This window comes from Peromyscus eremicus, chromosome 2 (assembly GCF_949786415.1).
Source record: "Peromyscus eremicus chromosome 2, PerEre_H2_v1, whole genome shotgun sequence".
NCBI classification, from domain to species: domain Eukaryota; kingdom Metazoa; phylum Chordata; class Mammalia; order Rodentia; family Cricetidae; genus Peromyscus; species Peromyscus eremicus.
The window spans coordinates 119343329-119367442 of NC_081417.1; the positions used below are offsets into that span (position 1 = coordinate 119343329).

The 24114-nt window shown below is 41.6% G+C and overlaps 1 protein-coding gene across 1 annotated transcript in view; it reads left to right on the forward strand.

The window, feature by feature from the left end:
• Fyb2 (FYN binding protein 2) overlaps positions 1-24114 on the forward strand; it is a 109987-nt gene that overhangs the window by 60508 nt on the left and 25365 nt on the right. The window contains exons 5-9 of the mRNA XM_059255847.1: positions 7528-7628; positions 15143-15177; positions 17056-17087; positions 17885-17984; positions 19122-19260. Of these exons, the coding sequence (XP_059111830.1) occupies positions 7528-7628; positions 15143-15177; positions 17056-17087; positions 17885-17984; positions 19122-19260 (407 nt within the window). The remainder of the gene's footprint in view (positions 1-7527; positions 7629-15142; positions 15178-17055; positions 17088-17884; positions 17985-19121; positions 19261-24114) is intronic.

Genomic DNA, 24114 nt, shown 5'->3' on the forward strand with positions numbered 1-24114 from the left:
GCTACAGAGCTGTTTATGAGACTTGTGGGATTAGATGTGAAAGAGAGCAGAGAGAGGTGATGCTCTAGAGACAGCCTACCTGCTTCCCTGGCCAGAGTGCTCTGCCAGGATAGCTCTTTATCAGTTTTATTTTTTTTGTTTTGAGATCTCTGTTCAGATCCAGAGCCCATTTCAAAGATAAGATTCCAGGGCTCCAAACAAAATCCAGAAAATTCTAATTTCTTAAGCCATCTTTAACATTCACATTGCAGGTAAGAAGCTATTGTTGCTTCTTGGAGAAAAGTTAATCATGATAAAGGCATCATTAATAAATATTAAAGTTTTATGATGCTGAATTTAAATTATTAGAGCTTCACCATAAGAAAGTGTGAAATTGAATGTTATGTCTGTAATAAAAGAACTTTGCAAGACACCTCCAAACAGCTTTTAAAATATAATGTTACCAATATAATATTACTAGCATGCTTTTGTGGCACCCTTACGCAGAGGGAAAATATTTCATTCAATAACCACTCTATAACTTTAAAGTATATTCCATCATTGGTATTTTACAGAGTGGAAAATGGAAGTTTGAGAGGTTTGTCTAGTGCTTTCGAACTGGCATTTGATGAGAGCTAGGGTTCAGTTCCCTCCATCTGCAGCCATACTCCTGGCCCGGCCACTGCGCAGCCTCTCTGTGTTTCTACCATTCTGGAAGCATTTTTCATAAATGTGGAGATAAATAAATTGAATTATAGTTAGTTCTTACTTATTCAAGTTATTTATATTGATCCATACTGTATAAAATTGAGGTGGATCTTAGATCTAATTCCAATGTTCTAGAAAAAGAAAGAAAAGACATTCTTAGCAAGAAAGGGAATTTAAGAATCATCCACAATATCTCTTTCCCAAGGGTAGACTTGTAAATAGTCCTTGTAAATTGATCTGAAAGATGCTGCCGCTGCTGCTCCTCCTCTTCCTCCTCCTTCTCCTCCTCCTCTTTCTCTGCTTCTTCCTCCTCCTCTTGTTCTTTCTCTTCTCCCTCCTCCTCCTCTTCCTCCTTTTCTTCTTCCTTCTCCTCTTCCTGCTCTTTCTCTTCTCCCTCCTTCTCTTCCTCTTTCTCCTCCCCATCCTCCTCTTCTTAGAAGAAGAGGTTAAATTCCTTTATAATCATCTAAATTCAGATACTTACTCATTTCTGACAAAATTTGTGCCAGGAATTGATTAGATAACCTCTTTCAATTCCTCCACAAACTGTTTCTTATTAATAAGGTTAATTTCCTGTGTATCTGATGAGATCATTAAGGCATCAGAGCATGAGATACACAGCACAGACTCTAATTTAGCAAAGTTCCTCTCAATTATCTCCTACAGGAGGGATGAAGAAAAGTAGGAAAGGAAAAGTTGCCAAAGCATTAGAATTGATAATTTTCCTTTTTTGGCAAAATGGAACTAGTCCTGTTTCTTTAAAGACATTGTAGAGAATATGCAAATAAAGACTCAAAAAGAAAGAGATGGCCCGAGGTTAAGAGCACTTGCCACTCTCCCAGAGGACTGAGTTCTGTAAACAGCACACTTGTCAGTCAGCTAACAACTGCCTGGAACTTCAGCTCCAAGGGATCTGATACCCTTTTGAATGTGTTTGAGGACATGTTTTTTTTTTATTTTTTCCAACACTTTGTTCGAAATAGGGTCTATTCTTTCTTAAACTCACTCTTGTCCTTAACCGAGTCACATGAAGGCAGCTTCTAGCCCACCATTGTACCCCCACATTAATTTTCTTTATTAATCTCAGGAATTATATTTATGGGCTGGGGAAATGACTCAGTCCAGCAAAGTGCTTTGCCTTGTAAGCACGGAGACCAATTCAACCCTCCCACCCCCAAACCACATAAAATAACCAGCCATGATGGTACACTTGTAATCTCATGACAGGCAAATCTCTTGCCTGCCAACCTAGCCATTATGTTCATGGCCAAGTGAGAGTCCCTGTCTCAAAGAGCAACATAGATGACACCTGAGGAATGATGCCCAAGGTTGACCACTGGCTTCCACATTCAGGCACACAGAGGTGTACCCACATACACATGAACACATGTGCACACATACAAATGAATTGTCTTTATGATTTCTATAACTCCTTTCTCTTGTCTGTAAGTATGTAGAGTCTTCTTTTTGGGGATCTCTTGTTTTCACCTAATAGTTGCCATTATTCACAGAATGTCTTCGAATACTTCAAGCACACTTTTGTAAATTTACCTGTCCTTTGCTCACCTCTTCTGACTGTTCTGTGATGGCTCGCATTATTCTGTGGTTTTCGGGTTTTGACAATAAACGTCTTTTAAGTGAGGATTACTTCCTTTGGAATCTTAGATGTTGTGGACATGGAACATTTGTATCCAGGTATGCCAGATTTGCTTTACAATGTAATGCAAACTCATCTCTCACTCCTAAGTGAGTAAGAGATAGTTTACTATGAGTCTCATATGAATGAGCGTGGCCTAGGAATGTGGGTGTGAGTTACCCCAAAATGGCATTCTTCCCTAAGGAATCAGTTACATGAAACTTTTATAGACACAGAACAAAGGAAAGCCACAAATCAATACACTTGCCACGTACATTGAGGGGGACACTGTGGGTAAAAGCGAAGCAAGGAAGTCTGTGCTCTAGGGTTTGGATGCTGCATGGCAGCAGTATTCACTTTGGGGTGGTAGACACTGGTGGTTTGCTAAGTTAATGCTTTCTAATATCCCTACCTGATAAATCAAAGTGATGTTAGATCAAATACAAAAGAGGGTTCTAGATGGCTCTTGAGAGAACTATGGGGCTGGTGAGCTGACTCTACAGGTAAAGGTCCTCACCTATAAACCTGATGGCCAGAGTTTGATCCCTGAGTCCCACATGGTGGAAGGATTCTCACCTATAAACCTGATGGCCAGAGTCTGATCCCTGAGTCCCACGTGGTGGAAGGAGAGAACCAGCTCCTGTAACTTATCTTTTCATGGCCACCCATGCGATGTAACATGTGTGTTCTCTCTCACACACAGACACAAAGAAATATAACTTTAAAATTAAAACAAAAATAGCTGGGCAGTGGTGGCCCACACCTTTAATCCCAGCACCTGAGGGGCAAAGGCAGGTGGATCTCTCAAGTTTGAGGCCAGCCTGGTCTACAGAGCAAGTTCTAGGACAGCCAGGGCTATGTAGAGAAACCCAGTCTGGGGAAAAAAAAATTAATAGATATCCAAGAAAGATAACTTTGGATTTCAGTCTGTAACAGCCCAACTCTCCATAAGCACAGCTCTAACCATCCAGTTCATCTGCAGTACTTCAATACAGATGCAGCCTTTTCAGGAAACCTCTTATTCATATAAGGAGAGTCGGGAGTTCAAGTCCAGGGTCAGTGTTGATCTCTGCAACACAGAGGATGAATGAATTCTGGCCCTACACCTGTCCTTGGTGCTGGGTTTTGAGCTACTGGTTTCTTCTGGCCAAGTATTCCAGCTCTGTGGCCACAGAGAGAAAGCTTTCTTGCTCATTTCCTGTGGAGAATGTGCAGGTATTTCTAGAACCAACCATAGGTCAGGCAGCATCTGTCACTATAGACTTCATGCTGGCTGTACAGCTCTGGCTTCCCAGTGAGAAGTGTCTAAGCTTGACCTTCTGACTTAGACATTAACCTGAAGACTTTCTTTATCTGGCCTCAGGATTCCTGGGAGTCTCAGCAGCTCTCACTGAGTTTCTTATTGTGGGTTTCTTCACTCCACCTGGCACCGGGATTCTGCCTTACTGATTCCTGTGTGAACTTTGTGAGCTCTCTGTAATGCTTTGCGTGATGGTATTTCATTGAGAGTCCCTGTACTTTGGGGAGGGTGCATTCTTTCCACATCTGTGTAAGTCCATAGACACCCCAGTATGATTTCTCTAATGAGGAAAAACATAGAAAGAGCTTTTAAATGTGTTTGAAGACATGGCGTTTTTTAATTTTTCCTTGAATTGAAAATATTTTTTCTCACATGATATATCCTGATTTCAGTTTCCTTCCCTCTACTCCTCCCACTTCTTCTCCACTCACTCCCATCCAGATCCACCTCCTTCCTGCTCTCCTTGGAAAACAAACATGCATCTAAGGGATAATAATATAATAAAATAAAATAAGAGAAAACAGAAACTAATATATCAGAATAGGACAGAAGAACCAGAAAAAAGCCAAAGAGAAGGCACAAGAAACAGAGACCCATTCGTTCACACATGCCGGAATCCCATAAAAACACTAAACTAGAAGCTATAATATATATACAGAGGACCTGTAGTGTAAAAAGAGAAATATATATATATAATAAAAATAATAACATAACATAAAAAAATTGAAAAAAAAAGCTCTGACACGACATTGTGAAAGAAGGAACCTCTAAAGATGCCATGTTTTCTATTGACCATCTACTGCTGAACATGGGGCCTACCCTTAAGAGTAGTTTGTTTCCCCAGTGAGACTCCCACGGATAAAATGAAATTTTCATTTGCAAGTAGTTATCAATTGGAAGTAGCTTCTGGGTTAGAGATGGGAGAATTTATGAGATCTCTTCAGTTTTTTATGTAGGCACTTAGTGCTGTGAAGTTGCCTTTTAGAATCACTTTCATTGTGTCCATTGAGTTTGGGAATGTTGTGTATTCATTTCCATTAAATTCTAGAAAGTCTTTAATTTCTTTCTTAATTTCTATCTTGACCCAGGTTTTTATTCAGTAGTGAGTTGTGAAATTTTCATGAGTGTACAAGCTTTCTGTTATTTTTATTGTTGATATCCAGCTTTAACCCACTGTGGTCAGATAGAATGCAGGGTGTCATTTCAATTTCCTTGTATCTACCAAGACTTGCTTTGTATCCAAGTATGTGGTCAATTTTGGAGAATGTTCCATAAGGTGCAGAGAAAAAAGTGTTTTCTTTTGTGTTTGGATGAAATATTCTGTAAATATCTGTTAGGTCCACTTGGTTTATAATGCCAGTTAGCTCCAGCATTTCTCTGTGTGGTTTTCAGACTTCTAGATGTCCTGTCTATTGGTTAGAGTGGAGTATTAAAGTCTCACACTATTAGTGTGTGAGAGTCAATTTGTGATTTAATTAGTGGTTTTTCTTTATGAACTTGGGTGCCCTTGTGTTTGGTGCATAGATGTTAAGAATTGCAATGTCCTCTTGGTGAATTTTTCCTTTGATGAGTATGTAGTGCACATCCCTATCTCTTCTGATTAATTTTGGTTTGAAGTCTATTTTGTTAATTAAAATGGCTACATCAGCTTGCTTTTTAGGCTTAGAATATCTTTTTCTATCCTTTTACCCCAAGGTGATGTCTAGTCTTGATGTTAAGGTATGTTTTTTGGATACAACAGAGGATGGATCTTGTTTTCCCATCCACACTGTTAGTTTGCATCTTTTTTTATTGGAAAAATTGAGGCCATTGATAGTGAGGTATCAGTGAACAGTGTTTATTGATTCCTGTTATTTTGCTGGTGTGTGCATGCATGCATGTGTGTGTGTGTGTGTTTCGTGTGTGTGTGTGTGTGTGTGTGTGTGTGTTTCCCTTCTTTTGATTTGCTGCTCTGTGCTGTGGATATTGTTCTGTATAATGTGAATGTGTTACTCTGATTTGGTTGATAAATAAAATGCTGATTGGCCAGTAGTCAAGCAGGAAGTATAGTATAGGTGGCATAAGCAGAGAGGAGAGTTCTGAGAACAGGAAGGCTGAGTCAGGAGTTGCCAGCCAGACACAGAGGAAGCAAGATGTGAAGGCAGAATTGAGAAAAGATATCAAGCTATGTGGCTAAACATAAATAAGAATTATGGGTTAGTTTAAATGTAAGAGCTAGTCAGTGGTAGGCCTGAGCTAATGGCTGAGCAGTTTTAATTAATATAAGCCTCTGTGTGTTTACTTGGGTCCAAGTGGCTGCAGGACTAGCAGGTGAGAGAGATTTGTCCTGACCATGGACCAGGTGGGACACAAAAAAACTTCAGCTATAGGTCTGGGATTATTTATTCCTTGTGTGTTCTTGACTGTGGTTAACCTCTTTAAGTTGGAGTTTTCCTTCTAGCACCTTCCATAGCACTGGATTTGTAGATAGATATTGCTTAAATTTGGTTTTCATCATGGAATGTCTTATTTTTTCCACCAATTGTGTTTGAAAGTTTGGCTGGGTATAGTAGTCTGATCTGGCTGCTGCAGCATCTTAGAGTCTGCAGCACATTTGTCCAGGCCCTTTTGGCTTTTAAAGTCCCCATTGAGAAGTCAGGTGTAATTTTAATAGGTCTGCCTTTATAGGTTACTTGATCTTTTTCTCTTGCAGCTTTTAATATTCTTTTTTTGTTCTGTACATTTAGTGTTTTGATTATTATGCTCCAAGGAGAGTTTCTTTTCTGACCCAATCTGTTTGGTATTCTGTAAGCTTTTTGTGCCTTGACAGGCATCTCTTCCTTTCAGTTAGGGAAGTTTTCTTCTACAGTTTTGTTGAAAATATTTTCTGGGCCTTTGACCTGTGTTTTTTCTCCTTCCTCTATTCCTATTATTCTTAGGTTTTGTCTCTTCATAGTGTCCCAGATTTCCTGGATGTTTTGTACAGGATTTTTTTTAGATTTAACATTTTCTTTGACGGAGGTATTAATTTCTTTTATTGTGTCTTCAATGCCTGAGATTTTCTCTTCTGTCTCTTGTGTTCTGTTGCTGAGGCTTGCATCTGAGGTTTCTATTTGAGGTCCTGAATTTTTCATTTCCAGATTTCCCTCAGTTTTCTTTGTTGATTCTGTTTCCACTTTCAGGTCTTGAACTGTTTTATTCATTTCTTTCTACTCTTTGTCTTTTCACAGATTTCCTTAAGAGATATATTCGTTTCTTCTTTAAGGACCTCTATCATATTCATAAAGGCTATTTTAATGTCTTTGTCTTGTGCTTCAGCTATGTTGTGTGGTACTCAAGGCCTGCTGTGGTAGGGTTGTTGGCCTCTAGTGGAGACATATTGTCCTGGCTGTTATTGTTTGTTTGTTTTGTTTCGTTTGTTTGTTTTTTATGCTGGCTTCTAGGCATTCAGGTTTGGGAAGACTGCAATTGTAGGTGTTGATACACTGGTCTTGTGTTTGTTGGGTGGGTATTTTGTTCCTATTGCCTTCTCTGGTTCTTAGGAGGGTGTGGTGGCTGTGATCCCTGATAGGAAATTCTTCTGATATCCTGCTAGATGTGGCCACCGGGGAGGGGAGTTCCAGATAAAATGTGTTTTAGGTATTGGGAGCTGACACTTAGGAATGAGGATGACTCTAGAAAGGGGTGCTGAGGAAGGAGGGAAGTAGATGTTCCATCACAATCTGCTTAGTCCCCTGAGAATGCAGGCAAGGAGGGAAGGGAGGCTGCAGCAGGTGGTCTGCTACACAGCTGGAGATGAGACTGGGGGATTGGACTTGGAGCAGCAGAGGAGAGGTGAAGATTTGCAGTTAGCCTACCTGCTTCCCTGGTCAGAGTCAAGGAATGTGTTAGTTCAAGTAACCTTTTCTTCCTCCATTCTTTTCAGGGCTGAGTTGGAAGAATCACATAATTATGACATAACAATTTCATATTTGAGTCACTCTTGCAACTCCATTAACCCATGTGCTGCAGGAGAAACGGCTGATGGTAAGTATGCTAAGCCAATTAATATTATAACCCTACACAGAATAAAAACGTGTCAGGATGGTATTCTCCCTATAACTAATGATATGTTAAGATTTCATATTCATTCTGCTCTGCCATCTTATTTCCTTTTTTAAATCTCTCCCATCTCTTGTCTCTTAACAATATGTATCAGTCCAGCTGGGCATCAGCACTGATCTGGACTCCTAATAAGTGACTCCTACTGAGTGCCTCTTCCTTTCTGCCATTTCTTCTCATCTCTAATCATCTTAACTGCTTTGCCCTTTGTAGGTGTGTAGGAAGAAAAGTCAAGACAGTGTGATTCAATTTTTTCTCACTTCTCTTAAGGAAATCTCACCTCGCTTATCATAGCATTCCCACAGTTACTTAGTGTGTAGAAAACGAGATGACACACCATGAGAATTAGACTTTGTGTTCAATCTAATTAAGAAAGGGGATTTATATAGTAGCTCTTGAGTCCAGAGCTAAATCCTCCAGCCTCTGGTGATGCTCAGAACGTTTTGTGCAAAGGAGATGCCCAGAGAAAAGGAATGAGAAGCTGAGACACAACATTACTGCAAGGTTCAATGTCTTTGTTCTACAAACAGCCTTATTCAATTCTCTATAGAAGCTGTAAATATTAGTGCTACAATACATAGCAGGACTTACAGACCCAGCACTATGGATTGTATTTCTCTGCTAGTTCTTCTGTGCAGATACCTGCAGATTGAATGCTTCCATCCCTCACTGCAAGAGACAGGAGACTGAAGATTAGAGAAGCTGAGCTGTACTTAGTGACCCAAGTACTGTGTGGCCAAGCAACAGTGCAGAACAGGCAAAGCCTGTCTGGACACACCATGCCCTTTCCATAAATCTAAGCTGCATCTTACACAGGAGAGCTTATCTTCCTTCAAGGAGGCTCCAGAAGGTCTTCTTGCTCAATTATTGCTGTACAGACAAGAAGACTTAGGTTCCAGGAAAGAAGCCATTGTTCTGGAATATATACTTAGAAAGTTTGTAACATAAAACATGAAGATATATTGTCATTTCTGTGGCAGGCTTTTTTCTTTTGGTCCACCAACCAGCTCCCAAATCATGACATGGAGACTTACTAGTTGTGAATGCTCAGCCTAGCTTAGGCTTGTTTCTGGCTAGCTCTTTTAACTTAAATTTAACTGGTTTCTCTTTACCGTTTGCCTCAAGGCCTTTTTACTTTCTTTCTGTGTATCTTACTTTCACTGCTTCTCATATTCGCTGACTGATGGCTGCCTGGCTGGCCCTGGGCATCTCCCTCATTCTCTCCTCTTCTCCTTCTCTTGTTCTTCTCCCAGGCCTAGATTTCTTCTCCTGTTTATTCTCTCTGCCTGCCAGCCCCACCTTTCCTTTCTCTGCCTAGCTATTGATTGTTCAGCTCTTTATTAGACCAATCAGGTGCCTTAGGCAGACAAGGTAAAACAAATGCAGCACATCTTTACATAATTAAACAAATGCAGCACAAACAAATATAACAAACTTTACACGGTTAAAATAATATTCCACAACACATTTCACTCTCCAAGAGTGAGAAATTGAATAACTACTGGAAAATTCTACTGGGCAAAGTCTATTATCAGCAAAGGCTGCCTTGAACACTTACAATTTAGAGGGTAGATTCAGGCATGAGATGGAAGTTTTGCAATTGATTATTAATGTCTGACATAGGATTTTTGTTGTTGCTTGCTTTTTGTTTTGTTTTTCATTCATTGCCCACCCTGCTACAGAGAGGTTCTAAAAGTCTAAGAAGTCAGACAGTTGCCCTTGTGCCCTGATAACATTTGAAATGGAATAAATCAGATCACTTGTGAAAAAACCCAATGTGCCCATGTGGTTTGTGGAATATTAGCCATAGGAATAGAGCAGGGCTTTTCACTTTCTAACATCTGTATTGATCCTTGGGATCTTCTTAAAATACAGATTCTGGTTCTACAGCTCTGGTATGTGGCCTTGGAGCCTGAATTTCTAACAAGTTCACCACTCAGGTGGTGCTGCTGGCCTGTCCACCACACTTTGACTAGAGAGGCTGGGACCCCATGTGGGCAGGATCCCACTGAATGACTTTCTACAAGACTAAAGGCTCACAGGGCTGAGGGGAAGCTTGAGTCTGAGCCTACACCTTTTTTCTCTGAACCCCTGAGACTCCCTTACCCAGAACCTACCATTACGGAAATGCCTCACCAAGGTCCTGGTCAGGGATTCTCCCTTGATCTGTCTTCCTCTTGACAAGCTGGGCTTCACAGGAGGGTGTATGGATGTTTCACACATGCAGGGCTACTTGTTCTAGTGGGTAAAGCTGAGGATTGACTACGGAAAGCTGGGCAGGAGATTTCCATTTCTTAACTCCTGGACACAAATTCCAAAGGTGGGCCTTCCAGGGGCATCACTTGAGGAACCTAAAGGAGAAATTATTAATCCAAGCCTCTCTTTAGGCCTTTCTGAAGAGTCCTTTGCTGCACTTGAGGAGTAATGCCACCAAGTAGGCCAGGGCTGATGACTAAAGAGTCAGAAAGGTCTCAGAAAATGAGACCTGGTCCAACTAAGAAATGACTGTGGAACAGCAGAGAGTCAGGTGGGAGGGGATGGAAGTGGCCAAGGCTATCCCTGCCAGTAGGACATCTTTGTGGTAGACTAGGATAGAGGATAGACCAGATAAGACTTGAGAAACTAGGGAACTATAGGCAGCAGTCAGGAGGATTTCTGTGACATGTCCCATCCCCTTACTAAGATCAATGGAATTGACAAATCTGTAGCAAGACTAATGATGAAAATTAACAATCTCAGGAATAAAGCAGGGATAGCCTCACAGACCCATGGGCACTAAGGATTAAGGAAGCACTGTACATACATGAATTTGGCAACTTAGTCAAAAATGAAATAATCCCTTTAAAAGTTCAGACTACCACAGATCACCCAAAATAATTTGAATTGTCCTGTAACCCTTAGGAAAAATCTGAACTTAGAATTTGAAAAGTTCCCCAAAATAGGGACTAAGGACCTGGTTCTGAGGGTAGAGAGCTTGCGATGTAAGTATGAAGACTGAAGTTTGAATTCCCAGGAACAGATGAAAGCTGGGAGATGTGGCTTCTACCTATAATTGCAGCATTTGGGAGGCAGAGGCAGGGATCTCCAAGAATGGTGAGCTCTGGGTTCATTGAGAGAATGTGCCTCAGAAAGTAAAATGAAGAGCTGTTAAGGAGGATACCCAATAGCAGTCTCTGGCCTCCAAGTGCACATGCACACCTCCAACACACTTGTGTGTCCACATACAGGAAAACACACATACACACATGCACACCTCCAACACACATTGCATACATGAGAACATACATACATACATACATACATACATACATACATACATACATACGTACATGCACCCACACCTCATACAAGTTCCCCAAAGAGAGTCTGCATCCAGAGTCTGATTTCAGTGAAACATGCTTGCAAACTCTTAAGAGCTAACACCAGTGCTTTGCAATATCTTCGAGAAAAATAGAGGCAACCAGTTCCTGGCATGTCTCATGAAGTTAGCATAAGCCTGATAATAAAACTAAAGGCTAGCACGGCAAGCCTTGATCTTCCGAGAGTAGCCATAAAGACCAGTAAAACAGGATATTAGCAATAGTATTCAGCAAGCATCATCAAGTGCAGTTTGTTTCAGAGATACAAAGCTCAGTATCCACAAACCAATCAGTGTCACCCACCACAGTGACAGAGTGAAACAGTAAAATCACACAATAGATTCAGAAAGGACACTGGACAAAATTCTACCCTGTTCATAACATAATGATTCTTGGAAAAATAAGGGAAGAGGCACTCCCTCGCTTTGATAAAGGATGTTCACAGGGAGGCTGCAGAGCATGTTACTTGGTGGTAAAGAAGGGACTGCTCTCTCTTCAAAACTCGAAACAAGGCAAGAATGCCCTCACCTACTACTCTCACTCAATGTAGAGCTAAGATTTCTAGCCAGAGAGAGGGAAATAAGGAAATGAAAGGTAAGAAAGATAACATCTTCATCTATAGGAACTCCTAAGGGTTTATAAGAACCTATCAGAGCAACAACCCCCGCTCCCCACCGCCAAGAACTAATAAACACAATTGTGTTTTTATGTACTACCAATGTGCACATGGGTGCTAAAATTGGAAAAGTACAATACATTTTAAGTTTTCTTTCCAAGAGATAAATGTGTAGACTTAAATTTGTCACAGCATGCATAAGAGTTAAGTGTTAAAGAGTATAAAATTTGGATTAAATAAATCAAATCTAATCCAAATGAGTGAAAAGACATATTGTGTTTGTGGATTAGAAGACCCAATAGAGTAAAACTGACAGTAAACACACACACACACACACACACACACACACACACACACACACACACACACATCACTTCTCCCCAAGTGGCTCATAGGCTTAAGGCAGTTCCTATAAATATCTCAGCAAGGTGTTTTGTAGCTATAGACAGGATTATTCTAAAATTTACATGGAAATGCTGAGGGACTTAAAATAGCTGCAGACAGTTTTGAGAAAGAAAATGTGGCCAGGACCAGCCACCTGATTGCAAGACCGATAACTTCAGTGACAAAGATCATGTGGCCTTGGTGTAGAGGAAAGAAGTTGAGAAACCAGAGACAGGCAGGCGTAAATGCACAAAACCATTCTTTTCCTGTTTCCCCTTTTACAAAGATGGAGAAGCAACCCAATGAAGCTACCTTCTAACAAATAGTGGTAGAGTACTTAAGTATCCATAGGTTAAAAAAATAACGTCAAACAGGAGCCTAATTCTCACACCTTTTATAAAATTTAATTTAATGTTTCTCTCAAAAGTGAGGAATCTAATTTCTTTTTGAAAGGAGTGGTGGGGGTGGGGTTAGGGAGCAGACGGGAAGGGGAGGATATAGTAATTGGTGTCTGTTTTCCCATCAGTGATTCTGTCCCTTGAAACAAACCCAATAGCTTAGAATCATAGCTCACACAGTGCCCACCATTACAGAGCTCAGTCTTGGATCACAGGGTTCAGGCTGTTCTGGAAATTACATAATTATCCGCGGATGTCATCAAGACCATCAGTGCCCTTATGCCTCCTGGTGCCAGGGAATTCTTGAGGGGTCTTGGAGAGCCTTGGGGACACCTTCAGACCATGAAGTTCTAAGCTGGGAAGCTGCTTCTCTTCAGTGGCCTTCAGCAAGCATCTTCACTATCCTGAGTGTGGGTTTCCATATCGGTAAAGTTTGAGTATCAAAAGGAAGCATAATGCCTAGACTATAAAGATGCTTGCTGATTTATATTACTGAATTACTTAACATTAATTGGAGTCATCTCACCTCCTAATGTAAAAGACAGACTTGTCTAAGATGACATGGGATGTCGTACATGGAGAAGTGAAAGGTCTCCAGACCATGAATCTCTGCAGTTGGAAAGTGGCCGAGGAAACTGTTCTGGAGTTTTCTCTTTTTCTGCCACCCTGGTAAAGCCATGTCAGAGCCGGCAAGTTAAAGGCCCCTGCACAGAAAGTGAGCAAGGACTCCAAAGCTGTCGGTCAAAACTTGTTACAATTCCTAGTCCCTGCTGATTGTTTTGGAGTACAGCCCACCCTCCCTTTCTTTTATTTTTGAGATTGCAATTATATCATTTTCCCCTCCCCTTTCCTTCCTTGGAACCCTCACATCTGCACCTTTTTGCTGTTTTTTTTTTCAAGCCTTGTGTTCTTTTTCTTAATGAATTTATTTATTTTATATTCCTGCCTCAGTTTCCCCTCCCTCCTCTCTTCCCAGTCCCTTCCCCTACTCTTCTGTTCCTACCCCCACCCCCAATCCACATCACCTCCATTTCTGTTTAGGAAAGGGCAGGTCTCCCATGAGTATCAACAAAACATAAGCCTTGTGTTCTTACCTTGGAGTAATAGAGAGCCTTGGCTTTGACGCCGCACGGGCATCCTCAGTTGAATGTGTGTGATCTTTTCCTGCTTGTTGGAGCAAGCATCCCCAGGAAATCTGCAAGCCCTGGTTTTGTGATTTCTAAGGCATAACATGCACTGATATTCTACATGGCGGTTAAGGGAAAGCAAGTGAGATCATAATTTGTTAATTCTATGGAGAGCACAGACAGATACATCAAAGAGAAGATTATCTTTTTAAAGAGTCGAGATGAGGCAATACTTAAAATTGATATGGGGAAAACTGAATCATAAGTAGATTTAAATTTTTCAGATTTATTTTACTTTGTGGATATGAGTGTTTTGCCTCCATGTATGTCTGGGCATTATGTGTGTGCCTGGTGCCCATGGAGGTCAGAAGAGGCTGTCAGATCCCCTGGAACTGGAGTTGCTGGTGGTTCTGAGCTATCATGTGGGTGCTGGGACTCGAACCCAGGTCCTCTGCAAGAGCAACAAGTGCTCTTAATGGCTAAGTCATCTCTCTAGCCCCATAAACAGATTGATGTTTTTAAAAGGGTGTGTGTTAAACAAAAAATTAAAACAAGGGGCATAAAGTAGCTTCCTCTAAAAGTCACTAAAGATGAACATCTGCATTTACTTATGTGGAACTATATTAGTAATGATGCACATAGAATTTTAGATCTAAGAAAACTTGAATTTTAGGGGAAACTAGGGTTACACTTATTTTGTCAGTGAATGATATGTTTACATTAAGAGCTGAGCAATGGGGCATTTTTTGATCCATTTCAAGACAATAGCAGAAGAAGCAGAGCAGAAACCCTGCCTGCTCTGCACTTTCAGAATTTCATAAATGTTTGCCAAGCAACAAGCATATGAGAAGCAATTTTCTGGAAAATGTGACCCTTTTCATGCAATGCCCAGTGTCCTATAGACATCATTTTAATCGCTATCTGGGAGGAGGTACTGATGAGCCAGTTTCTCAGATGAACAACCCGAGGCTCATGGGAATTCATCTGAATCCCCCAGGAATAAAGTGGCAGGACTCAAATTTGGTGCCAATTCTCGCCACTACTTATATTTGTTAATAATTAAGGAAGTCATGATTTCATTAAGTCGCACTCCCAGAACCATCAGGAAAGTCAGGAGATATTTATGTCCTCTTTCAAGCTGTGTTTAGGAAACAAAGTACTTGGGGCAGGACCTGGCAATTATCTCTTAAGTTAGACTCGGGTTCCTAGTAGTCTGCACACACACACACACACACACACACACACACACACACACACACACACCCCTACCTACCTACCTTTCGCATTTCTCTCCTAAGTGCTACCACTGATTTTTGATAATATCTTTTAAGCAGGATGTAGGTATCTATTTACTAAATCAGGAAGCTTAAGATGTGGTTTCTTATGTGTTCAAAATAGGCTATAAATTCCACTCTGGAAATCCCCACAGAACTCAAACCTTGATGCTCTGAAGGGTGAGAAAACTGGACTCTGCAATCATATAAATGATGTTAATCCTGACTATTGTACGAAATTAGTGTATAAACTGACTTGAAATATCTTTTGTTTATTTTAGCCACTTATGAAATTGAAATTGAAGAACTCCAAAAGGTATTGCTTCTCCTGTCCTTACTGATGCTGTGTGATTCAGAGTAGCACATTCCCAACAGATGTGAGTCTAGGGTCCTTTCCAGCCAGATGAAAGCTCCTTATTTGAAGCAGGCTTTTTCTAGGTTCTAGTGGTCAGGGTTCTGAACCCCAGGCCTTTAATACAGAATTAGAAGGTGTGTACTGAGATGGGCAGACATGGTCTGAATTGATTCCTGGACCCTTATCTCTTGTGGTCTGTGGCAAATGACCTTTAATAATCATCTCTTTCAGAGAGAAATGTCCTTGAGGACAATCAAATTTATATATCTTATGCTTTCAAGAAAACAGAGCCCAGAAGCATACTTCCTGGGCTCTTGCCAGTTTGGTACTAAATGCCACCTTGGAAGTGATGTAGCAATTCAGTTGGGGTCCCAAGTAGAATTGCTACTGGCCTTAGTCATAGCTCCTGGCTATGACCTTGAATGTTGGTCAACAAGGACATTGTATGGGACACCTGTACAATGGGAAGAATAGAATACCTACATCTGGAGCCCTTGTGAGGGAGCATAGGCAAGCACTGATAGAATGGTGTGTTGAGGAGGACCTGGAACTTGGCATTCAGCTCTCTGAATCACCACTCCTCTGTAAATGGAATGTTCCCCGTGGGGACAGGAAGCTTGTTTTATCACTGTGTCTGCCACAGCAGATGTTCAGTAAATGGGGGGACCAGTACTTCTTCAAATCACAGAGAGCACTGAAGTGTCTGAGCTCTTAGTACAGTGTCTGACACATACAGTAGGCACTTCCTGAGCACTTTTGTGGGGTCAGTTAATGGTCTAGTCCACCCTCAGTGGGCACATTTTGTTTTCAAGCTGGGCAAGCAGAGTCCGATGTCATCTTTTTTGATGACTTGGCTGCGGGGCTGTGTGAGCACAGTTCATGATCTGACGAGATACTCCTGGATCCTTGCAGAAGGCCTGGTTGCCTCACATCAGACTATTTTCTGTGGTTGTCCTCCTTTCTGGCAATTACCCAGTCTGCCTCCTGCTGGCATGTTGGTGTCTAGCAGGGAGCCCTTTATTTGATCAAGAATTATACAACAACATTCAGTCCCCGAGATTACCCTGGGTGTCAGTACCCCTGCCTCCAACTATAAACGATGACTCGAGGGCTCAGAGCTATTAAGCAGCCAGTAATTAACATTCAAAGTATTTTAAAAAGGTTCCATGCGACTTGTTTACTGGTACTGATTTGCTAGAATTCTTGGAAGAACCACTAGTCACTGAACTGAGGCCTGCAGGGCACCCCTCTAAGGGCTATCTAGGCTGTGGAGACTACTTTCAGATTCTTATTTTCTGTTTTCTTCAGGGTTCTTGGCTAGATTCCAAACAATTAATGACAACAGATGTGGGACCAGTGATTAAGGGGAAGGGGGTTTTTGTTACGTTGTGACCACTGGGATGTAATCTTAACAAAAACTAAATCTCTGCCATTTAAGGGTGGAATGTTGATCAGAGAGCATGTAGTTAGGGCGCCATCCAAGCAAGACTCACACACTGACCTTTGGCAACAGAAACTGCCCGGATGCCATGAGCTGTACATCCCGAAGTTCTTCTCCTTCAGGGGCATGCCTGGAAAGGGAGGCAGAGAAAACTGTCCAAGTCATGTTATGTGCTGTAACTTACAAGCACTGCACCTTCAGAAACACTGCTTTCTTTTCTGTGTGAGCTTCAGCCCTACACGCAGGAGTCCATAGAATGCTCTGTGGTCATGGCCTGCTCTGGCCACATCCTGAGACTTCACCTCCCGCTTGATCACGTCACCTGATGATCTATAACCAACAGCAGAGCCTGCTTTGGGTAACCTCACAGAAATGACCGTTTTCCTCTTTGTTTTCAGCCTTGGAGGAGTTTTCTCCATCCAGAGCTGAGGTAAGTTTTATCTCTAAAATGAAAGCATAGTCTATCCACCTATGACTCATGATTGAATTCGTTTTCCCGCTGCGGGTTGGCTATATTCCCAGTGCATGGACTGGTCCTGTTTCCCCAGGGCCTTGTAAGACACCCAGTGCAAAGCAGGTTCTCAGTGACCCTGTCTGACTGTCCTTGTTCTTGTCATCGTAGCCCATGCTATATTCATGCAGCCAACTCTAGTGGACAAACCAAAGAGGGGCAATTGAAGATAGAGCCATAGACAACTTGCGGTAATCTAAAACAGACGGGCAAAATGGAGGGGATAGGAAGTCAACATGGTACTCCAGGGTATCCATGGAGGACTCGCAAGTATTGTGACTTAGACAGAAGAGAACTTAGATTTGTTAGCAATGTAGGATGCGAATGGCATGTTTGGAAACATTACTAGCTAATAAAAAGAGCAAGATGATCAAATAAGCTGGTGGGTTGGGGGAAACTGTGAGAATCCACACCCAAACAGACGTGGAGGGAAGGAACGAAGAGAGACAGAATTGGGAAGGAAGAAAAGTGGCAGACCACAGGAGGACTTAGAGTGCACCCTACGGGTACTAGAGAACTAAAAGGGTTTAAGCAAAAAATGATACTTCCAGTGGTTGGAACAGGCAGAAGCTCATATAAGCTATCTGTCTGGTTGATCTGATCCTGATTTCTCATCTTAAAGAAAGATTCACTTTTCTCAGTCATCTCATTAGGATTAGGCCAAGCTACCATCTACATGTAAGTCCTTACTTTTCCTTGGCATCTTCCTATTTCAGCCCTAGACCTAAGGACGAAGAAAACAATGTGAAGGAAAAACAGCCATGGGAATTAGAACCTCAAAAGCGAGAGGACTCATATCCTGACCACCCTTCCGAGGTATCGGTGTCCTAGGACTCATGATGTAATTCAGAACATGGTCTTTCTCAAATACAAATCTGATCAGTGTCAGCCACTGCCTCTCTTACAAAGCTAAGGAATAAAACCCCAACCCCTTGTGGTGTATGTAAGAACATTCATAATTCAGCCCGCCCCCATGTGTCTTTTGAGCCTCATCTTCAGCCTTCCCTCTCCTATTTCTTCTCCATTTTCCCTTAGCTTAATTCTTGTCACAGCTTCCACACTACCCCTTCCGTTAATATTAGGTCATTAACACTTCTCCAAATAGCCCATATCTTTGCTCATTCTGATTAATCTGCCAGATATTCCTGTCCCCTTCTATCAGTCTCCTACCTATGTTAAAAGGTATGTTTAAAAGCTCTACCTTTTAAAAGATAGAGCTTGATGAGTTCTGCTTTAGGAAGATTTCCCACATTCAGCCTCCCAATGGAAAGGAGAAATCTCTCTCTCCATCCTCTGTTGCTATGGCTGTGAACACTTCCATAAGTAATATCCTATTACACCCTAATTTCCTGTGAGTGTTCACCATGACCAATGTCTGGGATGCTCAGTCCATTGCCTGGCCTACTTCCAGAGCTTTTCACGTTGTCTTACATTCAATATAGATCTCATAGATAAGGAAACACAGACTTGAGAAGGAGTACGGGAGAAGTAGATAGAAGGCAAATGTCAGGTAAACTGGAGGGAAGGAGGGCTACCCAGAAGCCCCCTTACAGGTGGTGAGAACAGGGATGTAGGGCTAAGCCCTCTCTCAGTAGATTACTAATCATGAAACCCATCATCAGTTATTTGAGCTGCCTAGTTCTTTATCAGGAGGACTAGTGGTATTTCTTCTCACGGGATGCCATGATGGTTGAGATGGAAAAAAGAGCCTGACTTGGAGTCGGCCTTCCCATAGGCCTGACTCTGCCAGGCATCCATTGGCTCTTCAGAAATAAGTGAAGGACATGGCATGGACTCTGGGAGGATGTAGGCTCTAGTAAGACAGCACTCAGCAACCTGTAATAATTAAGAGTTGTTCTCACGAAGAAACACATTCTGAAGCCCAGAGTGCATGAGCAATGAACTGATTTGACAATCAGCCCCAGCACTGCTCTCCCTGTTATCTGTGTTTAGGCAGGTGTCTATGAAGGGACACCAGAAGAAGGCCATGAGGACAGAAGAAGTGCTCCAGCTCTCCTTGACATGACTGACATCACTCTGAACAGGCTCTTCCCCGAGGATGTGATGCTGACCAGGCCCTACCAAGATAAGGGTAAGTTGTATTTCACCTGGAATTTCTTTACTACCAAATAGTTTTAAAGGAGAGCATGGCCAAGATCATAATTTATTTATAGATATATAGTGACATTTATTATGTTAGTAACTTGACTGTGAGGGCTGTTGTCCCCAGAGTAATGGAAAGAACACTACATTTAGAGGCAAATGGCTTGAGTTCAAGACTACACAAGTGTGAACTTAACAGTTGTGTGGTGAGTTTGTATTCCAGTAGTTCAATTTCTCCATCAAAAAGGGGATCTGAGCAAGGACCTCACAGGAGTTATGAGGACCAGATCCAACAGTATGTCATGTGACAGTCTTGTTCTTTTCTTGTCTGCCTATTGACTCTGCTCTCATCATTATCAAACTGATATGTCATGCAGCATCACGAAGTGACTATTTCAACTGCATTTTCTTCCTTCACATTAGTCAGAACCCTTGATTATAAACGAAAATTAAATCATACTTGGTTAAACCACATGCTTAAAGTAGGCTCACGTGGCAGAAACTCAAGACATGCCTGAATCCAGGGACACAGATAATATCACAAGGACAAAGTATCCCGAGTCTCCTCTAATGTAACTCTGTTTTTCAGGCAGAGTCAAGTCCTATAAAGTCTAGCTGGCAGCAAGCATTGATAGAGTTACAAACTATTCTCTGATAAGCCCCAAAGGACAACTTGTAATTTTTATCTTTCCAAAGATAAAAGACATGAGTCTTATATTGTGTCTGATTGAGTCACATGCCGTTGCCAATTAAAAACCTATGATGATCTGATTGGACCAGGCTGTGTCACGTTCCCATTGAGCTAGGAGTGGGTACAGTCATTTCTACCAAACAACACACCATCTGTCTTAGTTACTTTTCTATTGTGAAGAGACACCATGACCAAGGCAACATATAGAAGAAAGAGTTATAGAGGGTTTACAGTTCCAAAGGGTTAGAATTCATGGCCATCATGGCTGGAAACACGGCAGCAGTCAGACAGGCATGGTACTGGAGCAGCTGAGAGCTCATGTCTTATCTATAAGTACAAGGCATGTGAGGGTGAGCTAATAGGAATGGTATGAGCTTTGAAACCCTCAAAGCCCACCCCAGTGGCATACCGCCTCTAACAAAGCTACACCTCCTAATCCTTCCCAAATAGCTCTACCAACTGGGGACCACGTATTCAAATATATGAACTTATGTGGGCCATTCTCACCCAAACCAAGACACTGTCCCTTGGAAGAAAAACAAGACAGCTGTTATAAAGAGAAGCAGAGTAGATGTTGCATAGATGAAGGAAAGAAATGCCCATTGCACCAGGTGGTACTGGTGTACACCTTTAGTCCCAGTGCTCATGAGGCAGAGGCAGACTGATATCTGAGTTCAAGGTCAGCCTGGTCTACACAGTGAGTTCAGGACAGCCAGGGCTTCACAGAAAAACCCTGTCTCGAAAACCCAAAAAGGAAGGTCCATTGCAGCACATTAGTCCACTGAAAGCCATGGATGTGATGTATTACAGCCAGAATAGGATGAATTCAGTGATCAAAATGTGGAATCAGCATCCTTTAAAATCTACTCCAGCCTCATAGGCTTCCCCTGTGCCACCCACTTGCCCGCCTGCCTGCCCCCCCCCCCACACACGCGCGTGCGCACACACACACACACCCAACACTGTCCCGATTATCTGCTATGGTCAAATGGTTTCAGAGCATTAAATGGTCTTAAATTTTTACTTCATGTCTTTCCTCTACCTGGGATGCTCCTGTACCCCCTCTCTTAGCTTATTGTGTCCCATCACCTCTCCAAATTCATCCTTAACGTCACTTCTGAAGTTGTCTTATCTTCAGCTCATTTCTGCTTTCCAAAATACTAATTATTTTATCCTGAAAAGACTCAGGCAAACTAGGATGTACTTCTTAAAAGATACAAATAAAAGAGTTAGCAGGCAAATCACAGACAAGATGAAGATGTTTTCCATATACATATTGTATTAGTTACTTCATTGTTGTTGTGATAAAATACCATGACCAAGGCAACTTGAAGAAGTTTATTTGGGATTATAGTCCCTCATGGCTAGGAGGCATGGCAGCAAGTGGTGGGCATGGTGGCAGGATCAGGAAGCTGAGAACTCAGTCTTCAGTGGCAAGCAGAGAGAGAGCAAACTATATGTAGGGCAAGGCTGTTTAATCTCAAAGCCCACCCCCAGTAACAGACTTCCTCTAGCAAGGCTGTACCACCTAAACTTCCCCAAACAGTGCTACTAACTGGGAACCTAGTGTTCAAGTACATGAGCCTGCAGGGGCCATTTCTCATCTAAGCCACCATACATGATTACCGATTTGACCAAGAACTCATATAGGGAATATATACATCTTTTATGTAAGCATCTTTATAGTCACAAAACACAAAAACAGAAATTAATCATTAAAAAGAATGATAGATATTGAAATTGGGAAGATACTTGAACCAGCATTTCATCATAGAGGAAAGAGGGTATCCAAAAGGTAAATACGCCATGAGAGCCCAAGTTCATTGACTCTCCCTGAACTGCAAGTGAAGACTACCTGCCATCAAAACACGTGCAATGGAAAAAACTAGAAATATTCAGTGTTGGTGAAGATATGGACCAGGTAGAATATTTATATTCTGAGGAGATTATAAACTAGGACCATCACCTTGGAAAACTGTGAATATTAAAATCAAACACATGCACATTTAATGGCCTAGACACACCAGGATGCATATATCCCTGGCGGAAACATGTATTTAATTAACAAAAATATACAAATTGATTGTGCCAGAACATTTTTATAACAGTCTCAGACTATAAACTGTTTAAATGAAGAGGAGAATGCAGGTCTGGGCATGACAGGAGCCTGAAAGTCCAGCACTTGGGAGACGGAGGTAGAATGAGAGAGTGTTTAAGGCAGCCTTGACTACCTAGTGAGGACTGTGTCTTCTAGGGGGAATGCTGCAACAACAAAAACACAGAGTGGATAAATACATCACATCCTGTCCACACACTACAAGAGAAAGTTCAGTCATAGTAAAGGAGAAGTTGCAGCTAACTATCTGCAACCACCTGAAAGAATCTCTCAACATAGTGCTGAATGCAAGTGTGCAGCACCAAGGAGTGCAAACTGCATTGCTGCATTAGTGCAAAGGTCAAAAGTGGATAGGATGCATCAACACTGGGAGTCAGAACAGCCGTTACCTGTGGTAAGGAAGAGTGTGGAGCTGAGAGCCCCAACACCTGAGTCGCTTGCTTTGATCTGTGTGTGTGAAGATGTTCAGCTGGAGCCAGTCCTTGGTCTGTAGTTTTGTGATGCGTTCCCCTGTGTAGTATGTTGTGATTAAATCTTAAAACAGGACTAGGGATGCAGTTCAGTTGTGAGTGCTTGCCTAGCATGGACAAGACTCCAGGTTTTCAATTCACAGCACTGCAGAAGTAAAAAAAAAAAAAAAAAAAAAAAAAAAAAAAAAAAAAAAAAAAAATCATGAAAGTAAAAAATATAAAAAGGTTTTTTTTTTTTTTTTTTTTTTTTTTTGGTTTTTCAAGACAGGGTTTCTCTATGTAGCTTTGTGCCTTTCCTGGGACTCACTTGGTAGCCCAGGCTGGCCTCGAACTCACAGAGATCCGCCTGGCTCTGCCTCCCGAGTGCTGGGATTAAAGGCGTGCACCACCACCGCCCGGCTATAAAAAGGTTTTAAAGAGGAGGTAACTATTAAACACAAACATAACACTATACCTTCTAAAATGAGAAAATTTTAAATTTTGAAGAGCAGAAGCCTTAGTTATCAGGAAGGAGATTTAAAAAGCAGAGAAAAGTTTAAAAGTATGTTGTAAGAAAATAGATATAAACATTTCAATAGCAGTAAATTCTGTACATGTTAAACTTACTAGCTAGAAGATGAGTTCAAGTTTTTCAAAATTCAAAGTATTTTAGTGTTCTTTGCATGCCCTGTACACCTCAAGGTATGGGGGTTTAGTGAAAAAAAAAAAAAGCCAGAGAATTCTCCTCCTCTCATGCATGTAGGACTGAAGACCCTACCTCCCATTCTGCACACACACACACACACACACACACACACACACACACACACATCAACTCAAAATGGATCAAGGGCCTTAGTGTAACAACTGAAACCTGACATCATGAGAAGGGACACACCAGGAAAACCTTAGAAATGTAGGTATAAGCACCAGTTTACACAAGACAGTGGTGAGAACTGACAGATGAGATGTACGAATACAAATGCTTCTGGCCACAAAGAAAACAGCAGAGCACACAGTCAGCCTACAGAATGAGGACAGCTCTTTGCCAGCTATTTTGAGAATGTATAGAGTTCACCACTGAAAATCAAATAAGCCATTCACTAACTGGGCACGTGAATACAACAGATACTTCTCAAAAGAAGTACAAATAAATAAATTACATGGAAAAGCATTCAGCTTCCTCAGCTGTCCAAGGATGTAAATCAAAACTATCCTGAGATTCCATCTTCCCCAATCAGAATGGCTATCACAACAAAAGAAAACAAACTCTAGAGAGAATGTGGAGGGGACCCTTAAACACTGCTGGTGGGAATGTGAATTAGGGCCGCTGCTATGGAAATTGATATGACAGTCTTTGACAAAGCTAAAAATGGGACAGCCACATGACACGGCTATACAGAGATGGGCGTATGAACATAGAGAACTAAGTCAGCCCACTCGAGTTTATCAGAGCACTGCTCAAAACAGCCAAGTTATAGAGTCACCTTCAACAGAGGACTCGCTAAAGAAAATGGGACACACACACACACACACACACACACACACACACACACACACACACTTTATGTTATTAGGAGGATGGGG